This window comes from Scyliorhinus torazame, chromosome 27 (genome assembly GCF_047496885.1).
Source record: "Scyliorhinus torazame isolate Kashiwa2021f chromosome 27, sScyTor2.1, whole genome shotgun sequence".
Lineage (NCBI taxonomy): Eukaryota > Metazoa > Chordata > Chondrichthyes > Carcharhiniformes > Scyliorhinidae > Scyliorhinus > Scyliorhinus torazame.
This window is the reverse complement of record NC_092733.1, coordinates 38,302,076-38,320,258: the sequence shown is the minus strand read 5'-3', so window position 1 is coordinate 38,320,258 and position 18,183 is coordinate 38,302,076. Positions and strand designations below refer to the sequence as shown.

Here is an 18,183-nt window from a genome sequence, read left to right as displayed (position 1 = left end):
CCCTGGAATGAAGAGCTTGTCGTATGAGGAACGGTTGAGGACTCTGGGTCTGTTGGAGTTTAGGACGACGAGGGTGGATCTTATTGAAACTGACAGGATACTGCGAGGCCCGGATAGAGTGGACGTGGAGAGGATGTTTCCACTTAGAACAAAGAACAAAGAAAAGGACAGCACGGGAACAGGCCCTTCGGCCCTCCAAGCCTGTGCCGACCCTGCTGCCCGTCTAAGCTAAAATCTTCTACATTCCTGGGTCCATATCCCTCTATTCCCATCCTATTCATGTATTTGTCAAGATGCCCCTTAAATGTTACTATCGTCCCTGCTTCCACCACCTGCTCCAGCAGCGAGTTCCAGGCACACACTACCCTCTGCGTAAAAAACTTGCCTCGTACATCTACTCTAAACCTTGCCCCTCTCACCTTAAATTACTGTGGCCCCTAGTAATTGACCCCTCTATCCCGGGGAAAAGCCTCTGACTATCCACTCTGTCTATGCCCCTCATAATTTTGTAGACCTCTATCAGGTCGCCCCTCAACCTCCTTCGTTCCAGTGAGAACAAACCGAGTTAATTCAACCGCTCCTCAGAGCTAATGCCCTCCATACCAGGCAACATCCTGGTAAATCTCTTCTGCACCCTCTCTAAAGCCTTCTGGTAGTGTGGCGACCAGAATTGAACACTATACTCCAAGTGTGGCCTAACTAAGGTTCTATACACAGCTGCAACATGACTTGCCAATTCTTGTAGGAAATGACTTGTAGGAAACACTAGAACCAGAGGACACAATCTCAGACTAAAGGGACGATCCTTTAAAACTGAGATGAGGAGGAATTTCTTCAGCCAGAGGGTGGTGAATCTGTGGAACTCTTTGCCGCAGAAGCTGTGGAGGCCAAATCACTGAGTGTCTTTAAGACAGAGATAGATAGGTTTTTGATCAGTAAGGGGATCAGGGGTTCTGGGGAGAAGGCAGGAGAATGGGGATGAGAATATATCAGCCATGATTGAATGATGGAGCAGACCTGATGGGCTTAATTCTGCTCCTATATCTTATGGTCTTATGGTCTAATAACATTGATAAAAACAGGATGGAGAGACCAGTGTGACTAATTACAGACCACTCCGCCTAACGTCTGTGGTGGTTAAATTATGGGAAATAATTGTGCGAAATGATATAAATCATCGTCTAGGAAGACATAAATTAATCAAAGGGCGTCAGGACAGATTTGTTCAGGCTGAGTCCAGTTTGATTAAGGGCAGCACGGTGGCACAGTTAGCACTGCTGCCTCACAGCGCCAGGGACAATTCCTGCCTGTGGAGTTTGCCCATCCTCCCCATGTGTGCGTGGGTTTCCTCCGGGTACTCCGGTTTCCTCCCACAGCCCAAAGATGTGCAGGTTAGGTGGATTGGCTACGCTAAATTGCAGAGCCTTTGGCTTTGATCTTTATGTCCTCACTGCCAGAAGAATGGAGAGAGGCGAATGTTGTACCTTGTTTAAGAAAGGGAATAGGTATAACCCTGGGAATTATAGGCCGATTAGTCTCACTTCGGTCACAGGTAAATTATTGGCAAGGGTCTTGAGGGATAGGATTTATGATCATTTGGAAAGATACAGCTTAATCCAGGATAGTCAGCACGGATTTGTGAGGGGTAAGTCTTGCCTCACAAGTTTGATTGTATTCTTTGAGGAGGTAACTAAGTGTAGATGAAGGTAGAGCAGTTGATGTCGGACATATGGGTTTTAATAAGGCGTTTGATAAGGTGCCCCATGGTCGGCTCATGCAGCAAGGAGGCATGGCATAGAGGGAAATTTGGTTGATTGGATCAGTAACTGGCGATCACCGAGAAGACAGAGGGTGGTGGTGGGTGGTAAATTTCCATCCTGGAGCCCAGTTACCAGCGGTGTACCACAGGGATCAGTGCTGGGTCCTCTGCTATTTGTGATTTTTATCAATGACTTGGATGATTTCGTTTCAGCGGGAGCAGTGCGGAAGTGGTTGCTGGGAGGTAAGTCTGTCCTTTAAAAGCACTTGTCTTTGCAGGGGCAGGCCAGTCGATTTCAGAGGGAGAACAGCTGGTGAGTCAGTTTCAGCGGGAGCAGTGGGGAAGTGGTTGCTGGGAGGTAAGTCTGTCCTTTAAAAGCACTTGTCTTTGCAGGGGCATGCCAGTCGATTTCGGCGTGAGAACAGCTGGCGAGTCAGTTTCAGCGGGAGCAGTGCGGAAGTGGTTGCTGGGAGGTAAGTCTGTCCTTTAAAAGCACTTGTCTTTGCAGGGGCATGCCAGTCGATTTCGGCGTGAGAACAGCTGGTGAGTCAGTTTCAGCGGGAGCAGTGCGGAAGTGGTTGCTGGGAGGTAAGTCTGTCCTTTAAAAGCACTTGTCTTTGCAGGGGCAGGCCCGTCGATTTCAGCGGGAGAACAGCTGGTGAGTCAGTTTCAGCGGGAGCAGTGGGGAAGTGGTTGCTGGGAGGTAAGTCTGTCCTTTAAAAGCACTTGTCTTTGCAGGGGCAGGCCAGTCGGTTTCGGCGTGAGAACAGCTGGTGAGTCAGTTTCAGCGGGAGCAGTGCGGAAGTGGTTGCTGGGAGGTAAGTCTGTCCTTTAAAAGCACTTGGCTTTGCAGGGGCAGGCCAGTCGATTTCAGCGGGAGAACAGCTGGTGAGTCAGTTTCAGCGGGAGCAGTGGGGAAGTGGTTGCTGGGAGGTAAGTCTGTCCTTTAAAAGCACTTGTCTTTGCAGGGGCAGGCCAGTCGATTTCGGCGTGAGAACAGCTGGCGAGTCAGTTTCAGCGGGAGCAAAGAACAAAGAACAAAGAAATGTACAGCACAGGAACAGGCCCTTCGGCCCTCCAAGCCCGTGCCGACCATGTTGCCCGACTAAACTACAATCTTCTACACTTCCTGGGTCCGTATCCCTCTATTCCCATCCTATTCATATATTTGTCAAGATGCCCCTTAAATGTCCCTATCGTCCCTGCTTCCACCACCTCCTCCGGTAGTGAGTTCCAGGCACCCACTACCCTCTGCGTAAAGAACTTGCCTCGTACATCTACTCTAAACCTTGCCCCTCTCACCTTAAACCTATGCCCCCTAGTAATTGACCCCTCTACCCTGGGGAAAAGCCTCTGACTATCCACTCTGTCTATGCCCCTCATAATTGTGTATACCTCTATCAGGTCGCCCCTCAACCTCCTTCGTTCCAGTGAGAACAAACCGAGTTTATTCAACCTCTCCTCATAGCAGTGCGGAAGTGGTTGCTGGGAGGTAAGTCTGTCCTTTAAAAGCACTTGTCGTTGCAGGGGCAGGCCAGTCGATTTCAGCGGGAGTGGAGCTGGCTGGTTAGTCAATTTCAGCAGGAGCTGAGAATTTTTTTTTTTTTTTTTTAATTAGTGTTTTAGGTGGGAACAGGAAGTCGACCCGCGGACGTCTGGGAAGATCCTCACCAATAAATTCTGGTGGAGAGGAAACCCGAGACACTACACGTGTAGTGTCTCCCACCCTCCCTCCTCCTCTAACCTAATAATAAAACCCATTGGTGTGAGGTAAGTACCATATTTTATTATATTATTATTTTTTATAAAAAATTTAATTTAGTTGTTAGCCAGATCTTGGTAGAAAGTTAGAGGAATGGCAGGGAAGGGAGTGCAATGTTCCTCCTGCAGGATGTTTGAGGTGAGGGATGCCGTTAGTGTCCCTGCTGATTTTACCTGCAGGAAGTGCTGCCATCTCCAGCTCCTCCAAGACCGAGTTAGGGAACTGGAGCTGGAGTTGGAAGAACTTCGGATCATTCGGGAGGCAGAGGGGGTCATAGATAGCAGCTTCAGGGAATTAGTTACACCAAAGATTGGAGATAGGTGGGTAACTGTAAGAGGGACTGGGAAGAAGCAGTCAGTGCAGGGATCCCCTGCGGGCGTTCCCCTGAGAAACAAGTATACCGCTTTGGATACTTGTGGGGGGGGGGGACTTACCAGGGGTAAGCCATGGGGTACGGGCCTCTGGCACGGAGTCTGTCCCTGTTGCTCAGAAGGGAAGGGGGGAGAGGAGCAGAGCATTAGTAATTGGGGACTCTATAGTCAGGGGCACAGATAGGAGATTTTGTGGGAGCGTGAGAGACTCACGTTTGGTATGTTGCCTCCCAGGTGCAAGGGTACGTGATGTCTCGGATCGTGTTTTCCGTGTCCTTAGGGGGGAGGGGGAGCAGCTCCAAGTCGTGGTCCACATTGGCACTAACAACATAGGTAGGAAAGGGGACAAGGTTGTCAGGCAGGCTTTCAGGGAGCTAGGATGGAAGCTCAGAACTAGAACAAACAGAGTTGTTATCTCTGGGTTGTTGCCCGTGCCACGTGATAGTGAGATGAGGAATAGGGAGAGAGAGCATTTAAACACTTGGCTACAGTGATGGTGCAGGCGGGAGGGATTCAGATTTCTGGACAACTGGGGCTCTTTCTGGGGAAGGTGGGACCTCTACAGACAGGATGGTCTACATCTGAACCTGAGGGGCACAAATATCCTGGGGGGGAGATTTGTTAGTGCTCTTTGGGGGGGTTTAAACTAATGCAGCAGGGCCATGGGAACCTGGATTGTAGTTTTAGGGTAAGGGAGAATGAGAGTATAGAGGTCAGGAGCACAGATTTGACGTCGCAGGAGGGGGCCAGTGTTCAGGTAGGTGGTTTGAAGTGTGTCTACTTCAATGCCAGGAGTATACGAAACAAGGTAGGGGAACTGGCAGCATGGGTTGGTACCTGGGACTTCGATGTTGTGGCCATTTCGGAGACATGGATAGAGCAGGGACAGGAATGGATGTTGCAGGTTCCGGGGTTTAGGTGTTTTAGTAAGCTCAGAGAAGGAGGCAAAAGAGGGGGAGGTGTGGCGCTGCTAGTCAAGAGCAGTATTACGGTGGCGGAGAGGATGCTAGATGGGGACTCTTCTTCTGAGGTAGTATGGGCTGAAGTTAGAAACAGGAAAGGAGAGGTCACCCTGTTGGGAGTTTTTTATAGGCTTCCGAATAGTTCTAGGGATGTAGAGGAAAGGATGGCGAAGATGATTCTGGATAAGAGCGAAAGTAACAGGGTAGTTATTATGGGAGACTTTAACTTTCCAAATATTGACTGGAAAAGATATAGTTTGAGTACAATAGATGGGTCGTTTTTTTGTACAGTGTGTGCAGGAGGGTTTCCTGAAACAATATGTTGACAGGCCAACAAGAGGCGAGGCCACGTTGGATTTGGTTTTGGGTAATGAACCAGGCCAGGTGTTGGATTTGGAGGTAGGAGAGCACTTTGGGGACAGTGACCACAATTCGGTGACGTTTACGTTAATGATGGAAAGGGATAAGTATACACCGCAGGGCAAGAGTTATAGCTGGGGGAAGGGCAATTATGATGCCATTAGACGTGACTTGGGGGGGATAAGGTGGAGAAGTAGGCTGCAAGTGTTGGGCACACTGGATAAGTGGGGCTTGTTCAAGGATCAGCTACTGCGTGTTCTTGATAAGTATGTACCGGTCAGACAGGGAGGAAGGCGTCGAGCGAGGGAACCGTGGTTTACCAAGGAAGTGGAATCTCTTGTTAAGAGGAAGAAGGAGGCCTATGTGAAGATGAGGTGTGAAGTTTCGGTTGGGGCGATGGATAGTTACAAGGTAGCGAGGAAGGATCAAAAGAGAGAGCTAAGATGAGCAAGGAGGGGACATGAGAAGTATTTGGCAGGAAGGATCAAGGAAAACCCAAAAGCTTTCTATAGGTATGTCAGGAATAAGCGAATGACTAGGGAAAGAGTAGGACCAGTCAAGGACAGGGATGGGAAATTGTGTGTGGAGTCTGAAGAGATAGGCGAGATACTAAATGAATATTTTTCGTCAGTCTTCACTCAGGAAAAAGATAATGTTGTGGAGGAGAATGCTGAGCCCCAGGCTCATAGAATAGATGGCATTGAGGTACGTAGGGAAGAGGTGTTGGCAATTCTGGACAGGCTGAAAATAGATAAGTCCTCGGGACCTGATGGGATTTATCCTAGGATTCTCTGGGAGGCCAGGGAAGAGATTGCTGGACCTTTGGCTTTGATTTTTATGTCATCATTGGCTACAGGAATAGTGTTCAGAATGGAGTACAGTCATAAGTGGAGTACCACAAGGATCTGTTCTGGGGCCGTTGCTGTTTGTCATTTTTATCAATGACCTAGAGGAAGGCGCAGAAGGGTGGGTGAGTAAATTTGCAGACGATACTAAAGTCGGTGGTGTTGTCGATAGTGTGGAAGGATGTAGCAGGTTACAGAGGGATATAGATAAGCTGCAGAGCTGGGCTGAGAGGTGGCAAATGGAGTTTAATGTAGAGAAGTGTGAGGTGATTTACTTTGGAAGGAATAACAGGAATGTGGAATATTTGGTTAATGGTAAAGTTCTTGAGAGTGTGGATGAGCAGAGGGATCTAGGTGTCCATGTACATAGATCCCTGAAAGTTGCCACCCAGGTTGATAGGGTTGTGAAGAAGGCCTATGGAGTGTTGGCCTTTATTGGTAGAGGGATTGAGTTCCGGAGTCGGGAGGTCATGTTGCAGCTGTACAGAACTCTGGTACGGCCGCATTTGGAGTATTGCGTACAGTTCTGGTCACCGCATTATAGGAAGGACGTGGAGGCTTTGGAGCGGGTGCAGAGGAGATTTACCAGGATGTTGCCTGGTATGGAGGGAAAATCTTATGAGGAAAGACTGATGGACGTGAGGTTGTTTTCGTTGGAGAGAAGAAGGTTAAGAGGAGACTTAATAGAGGCATACAAAATGATCAGGGGGTTGGATAGGGTGGACAGTGAGAGCCTTCTCCCGCGGATGGATATGGCTGGCACGAGGGGACATAACTTTAAACTGAGGGGTAATAGATATAGGACAGAGGTCAGAGGTAGGTTCTTTACGCAAAGAGTAGTGAGGCCGTGGAATGCCCTACCTGCTACAGTAGTGAACTCGCCAACATTGAGGGCATTTAAAAGTTTATTGGATAAACATATGGATGATAATGGCATAGTGTAGGTTATATGGCTTTTGTTTCGGTGCAACATCGTGGGCCGAAGGGCCTGTACTGCGCTGTATTGTTCTATGTTCTATGTTCTATGATGGAGTTGAAGGAATTTGCTGATGACACCAAGATTGGTGGAGTAGTGGATGAGGTGGAGGGCTGTTGTAGGCTGCAGAGAGACATTGATAGGATGCAGAGCTGGGCTGAAAAGTGGCAGGTGGAGTTTAACCCTGATAAGTGTGAGGTGATTCATTTTGGTCGGACAAATATGAATTTGGATTACAGGGTTAACGGCAGGGTTCTGAAGAATGTGGAGGAGCAGAGAGATCACGGAGTTCATGTCCATAGATCTCTGAAAGTTGCCACCCAAGTGAATAGAGCCGTGAAGAAAGTGTGTTAGCGTTTATTAACAGGGGGATTGAGTTTAAGAGCCGTGAGGTTAAGCTGCAACTGTACAAGACCTTGGTTAGACCATATTTGGAGTATTGTGTGCAGTTCTGGTCACCTCATTATAGGAAGGATGTGGAAGCATTGGAAAGGGTGCAAAGGAGATTTACCAGGATGCTGCCTGGATTGGAGGGTAGGTCTTATGAGGAAAGGTTGAGGGAGCTAGGGCTTTTCTCATTGGAGCGGAGGAGGATGAGTGGTGACTTAATTGAGGTGTATAAGATGATGAGAGGGATAGATAGAGTGGACGTTCAGCGGCTTTTTCCTCGGGTGGATGTAGCTGTTACAAGGGGGCATAACTATAAGGTTCATGGTGGAAGACATAGGAGGGATGTCCGAGGTAGGTTCTTTACTCAGAGAGTGGTTGGGGCGTGGAACGCACTCCCAGCTATGGTGGTGGAGACGGACACTTTAGGAACTTTCAAGCGGTTATTGGATAGGCACACGGAGTGCACTAGAATGATTGGGAGTAGGTTGATTTGATCTTAGTTTCAGACTAGTTCGGCACAACATTGTGGGCCGAAGGGCCTGTGCTGTGCTGTACAGTTCTATGTTCTATGTTCTATGCACGCAGACATTCCATGGGGTCCATGTTTCTTGCCATCGCGGACGCTCACTCAAAGTAGCGTAACGTGTACAACATGGCCTCAACGACATCCAGGGCCACGGTACAAAAGCTCGGGTGCTCGCTCAGCACCCGTGGGATCCCTGAGGTTCTGGTGACAGACAACAGGACGCCCTCCACGAGTGAGGAGTTTGCAAAAACGGAACACATCTGACATCAGAACCGTCCTTACCGCTCCTCATCCATCGGCCCGGCAGAAAGGGCGGTCCAAAAGGGACATAAAATAACAAACCACGAGCTCCATGAACACGGGACTGGCACGGTTCCTTTTTAACTACAGGGGTAGCCCATGAAGAACTGCTGTTGGGCTGAAGGCTTCGATCGGTTGAGCCTCATGTTACTGAACCTCGGTGTGAAAGTGGAGGTTCAGCAGGAGGCCCCGCAGTGACATCATTAACAGAGGACAGCAGGGCGGCAGTTTCACTCGGGGACACGGTCTCTGTTGTAACCTTGGAGACAAGGCGCTGACTCCCAGGTGTCGTGCTGGAGAGAACAGGACCGGCCTCCAACACGTTAGGATTCAGGGGAAAGTCCAGCGGAAGCATTTGGAAGAATGCGATCAGACTTGAGAACGTACAGAGATTATTAATGAGGATATTGCCATGGGCAGCACGGTGGCACAGTGGTTAGCACTGTCGCCTCACAGCTCCAGGGTCCCAGGTTCGATTCCCGCTTGGGTCACTGTCTGTGCGGAGTCTGCACGTTCTCCCCGTGTCTGTGTGGGTTTCCTCCGGGTGCTCCGGTTTCCTCCCACATGTCCCAAAAGACGTGCTGTTCGGTGAATTGGACATTCTGAATTCTCCCTCTGAGTACCTGAACAGGTGCCGGATTTTCACAGGGATTTTCACAGTAACACCATTGCAGTGTGTCAGCCTACTTGTGACAATAATAAAGATTGTATTTTATATTATTATGAATGAGAAACTGTAGTCAGGAGGAGAGATTGGATTGGCTGGAATTGTTGACCTTTCAACAGAGGCTAAGGGGGGATTTAAACTTTAAAAACTTACCTTGAAGAGTGACATCACAGCAAAGCAGTCACCTGATTGGCTGGTAGGGAAAGTGCTCCAATTAGCAGTAGCTGGGAGAAATTTAACTCTTTGTGTGTTGGTAAGCATTGTGATTGGTAAATAAACTCTTTATTCCTTTCGCTGATTCATTATTTGATATTATATTTGTAATCAGTTCAGGTAAAGTGTAAAAATGGCAGGGATCCCAGACCCGTGTTATGCTCCTCTGAGAGAGAACGGCAACCGCGCATGCGCGGGTGACGCCAGTTATGCGGCGCCGCCTTTACGCGGGCGACAAGGCCTGGCGCGGGTAGATGACGCGGCTCCGATCCTGGCCCATTGTCAGGGCCTGAATCGGTCGGGATCGGGGCCGTTTCGCGGCGTCGTGAACCTCGACGGCGTTCACAACGGCGCGGCCACTTCGGCGCGGGAGTGGAGAGTCCCGCTCTACATCTTCCCTTTCCCAGGATTCACTCCCAGCCCCATTGCTCCGAATAATGATCCCAGTTTCTCTGAAGTTTCACTGATGAGTTTAATTGAGTTTCCCGTGGACTTACCCGTTGAATCTATACCATCCAGTGAGAAGGTTGTTGTCACATTGAAAACTAGAACAGTTAGTGTTAGCACAGTTTGTGCTCCTCCATGGCTGGTCCAGGACTGTGTGATTCACACACGGGTCGGCAGACAGGAAATGGCAGCAATCTGTTGATTGTAAAGATAAAGTTTCGGAAATGTTCCACACTGACTCGTCTCCATTGAAACATTAAAAACCTCCCTTTCACCCACTGCTCTGCTATCAAATCCCTGAAATGAAAGCGGGAATCTCTGCTCCTTCCCGAGACCAGTACCCGGAACCCCCCACCCTCACCCCCGACCCCCAGCTCCAACAAACTGCAGACTCCTTTCATTCTTTCAACCTGAAAACCTCAACTCCTTGTTCCACTAAATTTCCCACCCAAGATTCCTCGATACTTTCCAGGATCTTTACCTCACTTCCCCTGGGAATCTCCCGATATTCCCCATGTTTCACTCTGTCGGATCCACAGCCTCCCTTTCCCTGGATTTAATCCCTGGCCCATTGGTCTGACTAATGATCAGGATGTGCTGACATCATTCCGAAATCCACTGGGATTCTCCTCAGTGAAAGCGGATCTCAGACACGGCTGTGATCCCGTGTCCCACACAAACAGGGTAGATGTCAGGAGAGGCCTCTTCCGGGATTTACCCAGCTCACAAAACCTCACAAGATCTAACGGGATCTGGCGAAACATCACCATCTGCATCCCGCCCATTGTGGGCAGGATGAGTATTTGTCAAGTCAGCATATTAGTGAGGCAGCTAACCTCCGTCGAATATGCAGCTCACCTGATCTATCGAGGCTTTAGGATGTAACCTCCCCGCCTTGGATCCTTAGACAAGTGCAGCTCAGTCCAGGGCCGACTCAGAGGGTCCAAAGATCGGCCTCCATTTTAAAATGACGTCGCGATCTCCTCTTACACTGAGGAGTTCTGGCGAGCGGAGTTCTTCCGTGTCGGAAAAGGGATTAAGTTCGGCCTCGGTGGGGTGTTCTCACTGAGGCCCTGGATTACAGCAGAGTCCCGGTCGATAGCGTGGTCTTTCTCAGCGCTGTGAGCGCCGGAATGCACTCGTAAACGTGCCAAAAGCTCCCTCCCTCCAGGGCCCTGTCCCCCTAATCCCACCGAACCGGCACAACTTGGGTCTGTGGGAGCAAACCGGAGATTGGCTAATTGAGTTTACTCCAGGTTGAGTTAGAAAGATTAATTTTCATTACAGAGGATGCTGGGTAAACTCAGCAGGTCTGGCAGCACCTGTGGACAGAGGAGCAGAGGGTGAGATTTAGTGGCCAATCGCACGCGACTTGGTGTCAGGACGAGGCTGTTGAATCTCCAGAAATACGCAACGGTCAAAATGTCTTGTGAGATTCAAGCGAGCCTCGGCAGGCATCATGATCTGGATCTCACCCCCACTGGCTGATTTCAATGCCCCGATGCCGGATTCTCCCGGTGCCCAGGGAAAGGCCGTGACCGGGAGACCTCGCCAGGGTGCCGTTAGTCCTGGCCCACACACGCATGGAGCACACGTAATGACTCCTGAGGGGATGGGGGGGAGGAGAATTTCCCAGGGTGATCGGGGAAAGGACAAGGTGGCATTGCCAGGGTTCTTGGGTGGCACTCCCCGGCCGACCCCTCCCTCCACCCAGACCCTCCCTCCCAAAACACTCCCTCTGAACCCCTCCCTCCCCTCAAACGTCTCCTGAACGACCTCACCCCCTCCACCACCTTGCCTCCCTCGAGCTCCTCCTTCCACTGCCTCACCTCCCTCCAACACCTAACCTCCCTCCAGCACCTCACCCACCTCCAATACCTCACCTCCCTCCAACACCTCAACTCCCTCCAACACCTCAGCTCCCTCCAACACCTCAGCTCCCTCCAGCTCATCACCCACCTCCAACACCTCACTTCCCTCCAGCACCTCACCCACCTCCAACACCTCACCTCCCTCCAACACCTCACCTCCCTCCAACACCTCAGCTCCCTCCAACACCTCACCTCCCTCCAGCTCCTCACCTCCCTCCAAAACCTCAACTTCCTCCAACACCTAACCTCCCTCCAACACCTCACCTCCCTCCAGCTCCTCACCCACCTCCAACACCACACTTCCCTCCAACACCTCACCTCCCTCCAACACCTCACTTGCCTCCAGCACCTCACCTCCCTCCAAAACCTCAACTTCCTCCAACACCTAACCTCCCTCCAACACCTCACCTCCCTCCAGCTCCTCACCTCCCTCCAACACCTCACTTCCCTCCAGCACCTCACCTCCCTCCAACACCTCACCTCCCTCCAACACCTCACCTCCCTCCAACACCTCAACTCCCTCCAGCTCCTCACCCACCTCCAACACATCAGCTCCCTCCAACACCTTACCTCCCTCCAACACCTCACCTCCCTCCAGCTCCTCACCTCCCTCCAGCTACTCACCTCCCTCCAACACCTCACCTCCCTCCAACACCTCACCTCCCTACAATACCTCACCTCCCTCCAGTTGGTCACCTCCCTCCAACACCTCACCTCCCTCCAGCGCCTCACCTCCCTCGAACACCTCACCTCCCTACAATACCTCACCTCCCTCCAGTTGGTCACCTCCCTCCAACACCTCACCTCCCTCCAGCGCCTCAACTCTCTCCAACACCTTACCTCCCTACAATTCCTCACCTCCCTCCAGCTCCTCACCTCCCTCCAGCTCCTCACCTCCCTCCAATGCCTTACCTCCCTCCAGCTCCTCACCTCCCTCCAACACCTCACCTCCCTCCAACACCTCACCTCCCTCCAGCTCCTCACCCACCTCCAACACCTCACCTCCGTCCAACACCTCACCTCCCTCCAGCTCCTCACCAACCTCCAACACCTCACCTCCCTCCAACACCTCACCTCCCTCCAACACCTCACCTCCCTCCAGCGCCTCACCAACCTCCAACACCTTACCTCCCTCCAACACCTCACCTCCCTCCAGCGCCTCACCTCCCTCGAACACCTCACCTCCCTACAATACCTCACCTCCCTCCAGTTGGTCACCTCCCTCCAACACCTCACCTCCCTCCAGCGCCTCACCTCTCTCCAACACCTTACCTCCCTACAATACCTCACCTCCCTCCAGCTCCTCACCTCCCTCCAGCTCCTCACCTCCCTCCAATGCCTTACCTCCCTCCAGCTCCTCACCTCCCTCCAATGCCTTACCTCCCTCCAGCTCCTCACCTCCCTCCAACACCTCACCTCCCTCCGACACCTCACCTCCCTCCAGCTCCTCACCCACCTCCAACACCTCACCTCCCTCCAACACCTCACCTCCATCCAACACCTCACCTCCCTCCAGCTCCTCACCCACCTCCAACACCTCACCTCCCTCCAACACCTCACCTCCCTCCAACACCTCACCTCCCTCCAGCACCTCACCTCCCTCGAACACCTCACCTCCCTACAATACCTCACCTCCCTCCAGTTGGTCACCTCCCTCCAACACCTCTCCTCCCTCCAGCGCCTCACCTCTCTCCAACACCTTACCTCCCTACAATATCTCACCTCCCTCCAGCTCCTCACCTCCCTCCAGCTCCTCACCTCCCTCCAATGCCTTACCTCCCTCCAGCTCCTCACCTCCCTCCAACACCTCACCTCCCTCCAACACCTCACCTCCCTCCAGCTCCTCACCCACCTCCAACACCTCACCTCCCTCCAACACCTTACCTCCCTCCAACACCTCACCTCCCTCAAACACCTCACCGCCCTCCAGCTCCTCACCTACCTCCAACACCTCACCTCCCTCCAACACCTCACCTGCCTCCAGCTCCTCACCTCCCTCCAGCTCCTCACCTCCCTCCAGCTCCTCACCTCCCTCCAGCGCCTCACCTCCCTCCAGCTCCTCATCTCCCTCCAGCGCACCCATATCTTGGAGTAACTCATCCGTGCAGAAGTCTTGAATCAGCAATAAACCCTTCAAACTCCACCGCACAACTCCCTGCAGACTTCAGCCTTTTCGATGGCTGGAGAATAGCCAATATTGCCCCTTTGCTTAAGAATGGACCCTGCACATCTTTGGAAACACGTGTCTGTGTGGGTTTCCTCCGGGTGCCCCGGTTTCCTCCCACAGTCCAAAGATGTGCAGGTTAGGTGGATTGGCCACTAAATTGCCTTTAGTGTCCAAAAAGGTTAGGAGGGGTTACTGGGTTATGGGAATAGGGTGGAAGTGAGGGCTTAAGTGCGGTGGTCTTTCCAAAGACCGGTGCAGACTTGATGGGCCAAATGGCCTCCTTCTGCGCTGTAAATCCTCTGATCCATGTAATGGAACCAGGGATAATCCTGGTAATTATAGGCCGGAGGGCTAAAGGCTGTCAGGGCTAAAAGGCTGGGAACAGACGAAGCCTGCGTGGAATATAAGGAAAGTAGGAAGGAACTTAAGCAAGGAGTCAGGAGGGCTAGAAGGGGTCACGAAAAGTCATTAGCAAATAGAGTTAAGGAAAATCCCAAGGATTTTTACACGTACATAAAAAGCAAGAGGGTAGCCAGCGAAAGGGTTGGCCCACTGAAGGATAGGCAAGGGAATCTATGTGCGGAGCCAGAGGAAATGGGTGAGGTACTAAATGAATACTTTGCATCAGTATTCACCAAAGAGAAGAAATTGGTAGATGTTGAGTCTGGAGAAGGGTGTGTAGATAGCCTGGGTCACATTGAGATCCAAAAAGAAGAGGTGTTGGGTAGATAAGTCCCCAGGGCCTGATGGGATCTACCCGAGAATACTGAAGGAGGCTGGAGAGGAAATTGCTGAGGCCTTGACAGAAATCTTTGGATCCTCGCTGTCTTCAGGGGATGTCCCGGAGGATTGGAGAATAGCCAATGTTGTTCCCCTGTTTAAGAAGGGTAGCAAGGATAATCCCGGGAACTACAGGCCGGTGAGCCTTACTTCAGTGGTAGGGAAATTACTGGAGAGAATTCTTCGAGACATGATCTACTCCCATTTGGAAGCAAATAGACGTATTAGTGAGAGGCAGCACGGTTTTGTGAAGGGAAGGTCGTGTCTCACCAACTTGATCGAGTTTTTCGAGGAGGTCACTAAGATGATTGATGCAGGTAGGGCAGTGGATGTTGTCTATATGGACTTCAGTAAGGCCTTTGACAAGGTCCCTCATAGTAGACTAGTACAAAAGGTGAAGTCACACGGGATCAGGGGTGAGCTGGCAAGGTGGATACAGAACTGGCTAGGCCATAGAAGGCAGAGAGTAGCAATGGAAGGATGCTTTTCTAATTGGAGGGCTGTGACCAGTGGTGTTCCACAGGGATCAGTGCTGGGACCTTTGCTCTTTGGAGTATATATAAATGATTTGGAGGAAAATGTAACTGGTCTGATTAGTAAGTTTGCAGACGACACAAAGGTTGGTGGAATTGCGGATAGCGATGAGGACTGTCGGAGGATACAGCAGGATTTAGATTGTTTGGAGACTTGGGCGGAGAGATGGCAGATGGAGTTTAATCCGGACAAATGTGAGGTAATGCATTTTGGAAGGTCTAATGCAGGTAGGGAATATACAGTGAATGGTAGAACCCTCAAGAGTATTGAAAGTCAAAGAGATCGAGGAGTACAGGTCCACAGGTCATTGAAAGGGGCAACACAGGTGGAGAAGGTAGTCAAGAAGGCATACGGCATGCTTGCCTTCATTGGCCGGGGCATTGAGTATAAGAATTGGCAAGTCATGTTGCAGCTGTATAGAATCTTAGTTAGGCCACACTTGGAGTATAGTGTTCAATTCTGGTCGCCACACTACCAGAAGGATGTGGAGGCTTTAGAGAGGGTGCAGAAGAGATTTACCAGAATGTTGCCTGGTATGGAGGGCATTAGCTATGAGGAGCGGTTGAATAAACTCGGTTTGTTCTCACAGGAACGAAGGAGGTTGAGGGGAGACCTGATAGAGGTATACAAAATTATGAGGGGCATGGACAGAGTGGATAAGTCCTAGGGGGCATAGGTTTAAGGTGAGAGGGGCAAGGTTTAGAGTAGATGTACGAGACAAGTTTTTTACGCAGAGTGTAGTGTAGTGTAGTGCCTGGAACTCGCTACCGGAGGAGGTGGTGGAAGCAGGGACGATAGTGACATTTAAGGGGCATCTTGACAAATACATGAATAGGATGGGAATAGAGGGATACGGACCCAGGAAGTGTAGAAGATTGTAGTTTAGTCGGGTAGCATGGTCGGCACGGGCTTGGAGGGCCGAAGGGCCTGGTCCTGTGCTGTACGTTTCTTTGTTCTTTGTTCTTTGTAATACAGATAGATTGGAGAGTTGGGCAGGGAAATGGCAGATAGAGTTCAATCTGGACAAATGCGAGGTGATGCATTTTGGAAGATCAAATTCAAGTGTGAATTGTACAGTAAATGGCAGAACCTTAGTAGCATTGACATACAGAGGGATCTGGGCATTCAGGTCCATAGTTCCATGAAAGTGGCAATACAGGTGGATCACATGGGCAAGAAAGGATATGGCATGCTTGTCTTCATCGGCCTTCTTTGAGTACAAGAGTTATCAGGTCATGTTACAGTTGTATAAAACTTTAGTTAGGCCACATTTGGGATATTGCGTGCAATTCTGGTCACCACACTACCAGAAGGACGTGGATCCTGTGGAGAGGGTGCAAAGAAGGTTTACCCAGAATGTTGCCTATTAGCTATCAGGTGCCATCAGGAATAAACTCGGATTATTTTCGTTGGAAAGACAGAGGCTGTGGAGACACCTGATTGAGGTCAACAAACTATCGCGAGGTATAGACAGGGTGAATAGTCGGAAGCTTTGTCCCAGGCTGGAAGACTCAATGACAAGGGGGCACAGGTTCCAGGTGAGAAGGGATCAGTTCAGGGGCGATGTGCGATGTGCAGGGAAAGGGTGGTCGATGCCTGGAATGCGTTGCCAGTGGAGGTGTGGACGCAGGCACAATGGTAACATTTAAGATGTACTTCGATATAGGCAGCGCGGTAGCGCAGTGGGTTAGCTCTGCTGCCTCACGGCTCCGAGGTCCCAGGTTCGCTCCTGGCACGTGGTCACTGTCTGTGTGAAGTTTGCACATTCTCCCCGTGTTTGCGTGGGTTTCGCCCCGCAACTCAAAGATGTGCAGGCTAGGTGGATTGGCCACGCTAAATTGCCCCTTAATTGGGAAAAAAAAAGAATTGGGTACACTAAATTTAAAAAAATAAACATGTATTTCGATACACACTTGAATAGGCGGGAATGGAGGCCACAGATCATTTGGACAATATGTAGTCGGTCTAAATAAGGAATCTGGATTGGTGCAGGCTTGGTGGGCCGAAGGGCCTGGTCCAGTGCTGTTCTTTGTTCTCCCTCCAGCTCCCAACCTATCTCCTGTATGTCACCTCCACCCAGCTCCTCATCTCCCTCCAGTGCCATGCTTCCCTCCAGCAGCTCACCACCCTCCAGTGCCCAATATTCCTCCAGGGTCTCAACTCCCTCCACTACCTCAAATTCCTTCAGCACCTCTCCACCCTCCAAAGCCTCACTTGCCTCCAGGGCCTCACTTCTCTCCAGTGCCTCAATTATTTCTAATGCCTCACCTCCCCAGGCAAATTCTCGAACTGAGGTAATTGTGCAAACTTTCCCAATTATCCACAAAATCAAATCATCCCAGACCACTCATTATCTCCTCTTGCTGTATAATCCAGATGCCTGAGCCTCAAATGTCACCCATCCACCCCATCACATCATCCACACCCGTCACCCAATCAGTGAAGGCCACAACCTCATCCCAACATTCCAAGCTGGGAACTGTCTTCCCGAAAGCTCTCAGTCTCTCCACCTTCCTGTCGTCCTGAACTCCCTCCTAAATACACACCCTACAATAAAACCTCTCCAAAAAACAACTTCTCTCTTTCAAACCAATTCTTTGGTCAGGAAGAACCTCTCGAGGTTTTGAGGGGAAGATACTGAACGTGGACAATTGTATTTGTTGTACAATGGCCGACCGTCCTGAATGAATGTTACTCACTCAGACATCCCAGAATCAGCAACAACGTCTTCATCTCACTCGGCATATCCTGCAAAGGAAAAGAGACAATCCGTATGGGAGAGAATTCCGGCAATGGGAAAATTAGAGAGAATGTTAAAAACTGTGGGTGGGATAGTAAACATTGAGTTTATCTATCTATAGTGAGTGAATTCTCTCTGGGAGTGGGATAATAAACATTGAGTTTATCTATCTATAGTGAGTGAAGTCTCTCTGGGAGTGGGATAGTAAACATTGAGTTTATCTATCTATATTGAGTGAAGTCTCTCTGGGAGTGGGATAGTAAACATTGAGTTTATCTATCTATAGTGAGTGAAGTCTCTCTCTGGGAGTGGGATAGTAAACATTGAGTTTATCTATCTATAGTGAGTTAAGTCTCTCTCTGGGAGTGGGATAGAAAACATTGGGTTTATCTATCTACAGTGAGTGAAGTCTCTCTGGGAGTGGGATAGTAAACATTGAGTTTATCGATCTATAGTGAGTGAAGTCTCTCTGGGAGTGGGATAGTAAACATTGAGTTTATCTATTTATAGTGA

At 50.3% G+C, this 18,183-nt stretch overlaps 1 protein-coding gene across 1 annotated transcript in view; it reads right to left on the bottom strand.

Annotated features, from left to right (window-relative positions):
- The window catches only part of LOC140403362 (oncoprotein-induced transcript 3 protein-like), a 110,043-nt gene that overhangs the window by 79,062 nt on the left and 12,798 nt on the right, over positions 1–18,183 (bottom strand). Inside the window, exons 2-3 of the mRNA XM_072491270.1 lie at positions 17,630–17,678; positions 9,629–9,773 (exon numbers count right to left, since the gene is read on the bottom strand). Coding sequence (XP_072347371.1) covers positions 9,629–9,773; positions 17,630–17,675 — 191 coding nt within the window. The 5' untranslated portion in view covers positions 17,676–17,678. The remainder of the gene's footprint in view (positions 1–9,628; positions 9,774–17,629; positions 17,679–18,183) is intronic.